At 44.6% G+C, this 1418-nt stretch overlaps 1 protein-coding gene across 1 annotated transcript in view; it reads left to right on the top strand.

Annotated features, from left to right (window-relative positions):
• The window catches only part of ano10a (anoctamin 10a), a gene marked incomplete at its 5' end in the record, with an annotated part of 16505 nt that extends 15504 nt beyond the window's left edge, over window positions 1-1001 (top strand). Inside the window, 1 exon segment of the mRNA XM_014010862.1 lies at window positions 276-1001. Within this exon segment, the coding sequence (XP_013866316.1) occupies window positions 276-341 (66 nt within the window).
• Window positions 1002-1418: the final 417 nt, after the last annotated feature.

Raw genomic sequence — 1418 nt, 5'->3', positions numbered from 1 at the left:
ATATAATATAATATCAGAGCAGGTGCCATGTAAAAATACACTTTATTTTGTTCTCTGATCAGTTATGGACGTTTCTCAAGTTAAGTTTGTTTTTCATCTTGTTGCTGTAAGAAAGAATCAAAGAGATCAAAGGATCATGTTTTCTGTCAGAAGAACCTCAGTTTTACAAATAAATCTATTTATTTTCTCCACTTTGAAACAGGGAGGTTTTTACTCAACGTGCTGCAGTTTTAATAAAAGTGAACAAATTGAACTCGGTTCTTCCTGTGTTTCAGAAAATGCTGGAGATCCCAGGGCCTGGGTCAGGGCCCGGCTCGGGTCTCAGTAAGGACATRCAGTGAGGAGGACTTGCAGACCTGCTGGGACCGACTCAGAACCGTGTTGTTTTTGGACCTTGCAGGTTTGGTTACTGTTGGAGCAGAGATCATACCAAGTGGTTTTATTTGATGCTTCCGTGGTGCAGACACAGGGTTGGTGTTTGGGACGCTGCAAAGATCTGTACTGTAAACAAAATCATTGGTTTGTACCAAAAAGTGTTGATAAAAATGGTTCTGTTTGGGTTCTAAGCTTGATTAGGTTTTATAACTCTGTATAGTGTTGGGTTTGGGCTCCACCTCACAGCTGCCTTTAACAAACTGCACGCAGAAATACATGTTTTTTTTCTCTTCAGTGGCTGCACTCTGATGCAAACGTCTCTAAATGTTCCTGAGGGTAAATGATCTTGCAGAACCTCTCAGCCCTGTTTTCAAATCTGTGCAACAATTTGAGGGATCGTCTCACGAACCTACAGCTGTATTTTACTAAGAACTGTAATGAGCATTAATAATCGGGCCGTACTCTGCAGAACGATCGGACTTGAACCTGTGCACTCCTGTCCCACACCGGTGCCTTGATGTGATGCAATCTTTGCTTTACGCACACTTTCCTGTATGTAAAGAACAAAATGTATGTAACTGTAACCGCCACTGGCCTGAATAAAGTTTCAGATAAAGAGCTTCAAAGTGTGTCCGGCTGCTTCATTAGAGCTGCGTGCCTGAAACGGGCCACAGTCCAGAGAACCGATCCTCTGATTTTGAGACGTGTGTGTGTGTGGTGGTGGTGCGGGGGGGTCCTCGGGTCGTCAGGCAGATATCTGAAGCTGCCAAACATAGAGAGTAAAGCTCCTGGCAGACATGCAGCACGTTAATCATCACGGAGCGCTTTTCAACACCTTTTACTGCTCTGGATCCCACACAGGTCCTGGACTCCGTCTCTCAGGGGGGCTTCTTCAGATTTACCACAGAGGGAGGAACTAAAACACTGCACAGAAAAACTCTTTGCTTTGTGGACGAAAGAGCAGAGCAGCAGTTTCTGGATCAGAGCGCGTTAGAAGGTAAAAAGCTGGTTCTGCTTCTCCTCCATGTGGCTGAAGCTGAACA

The sequence above is a fragment of the Austrofundulus limnaeus genome, unplaced genomic scaffold (assembly GCF_001266775.1).
Source record: "Austrofundulus limnaeus strain Quisiro unplaced genomic scaffold, Austrofundulus_limnaeus-1.0 Scaffold74, whole genome shotgun sequence".
Taxonomy (NCBI): domain Eukaryota; kingdom Metazoa; phylum Chordata; class Actinopteri; order Cyprinodontiformes; family Rivulidae; genus Austrofundulus; species Austrofundulus limnaeus.
Note: the sequence above shows the minus strand (reverse complement) of the source record. Positions and strands in the feature narration are given on the sequence as shown.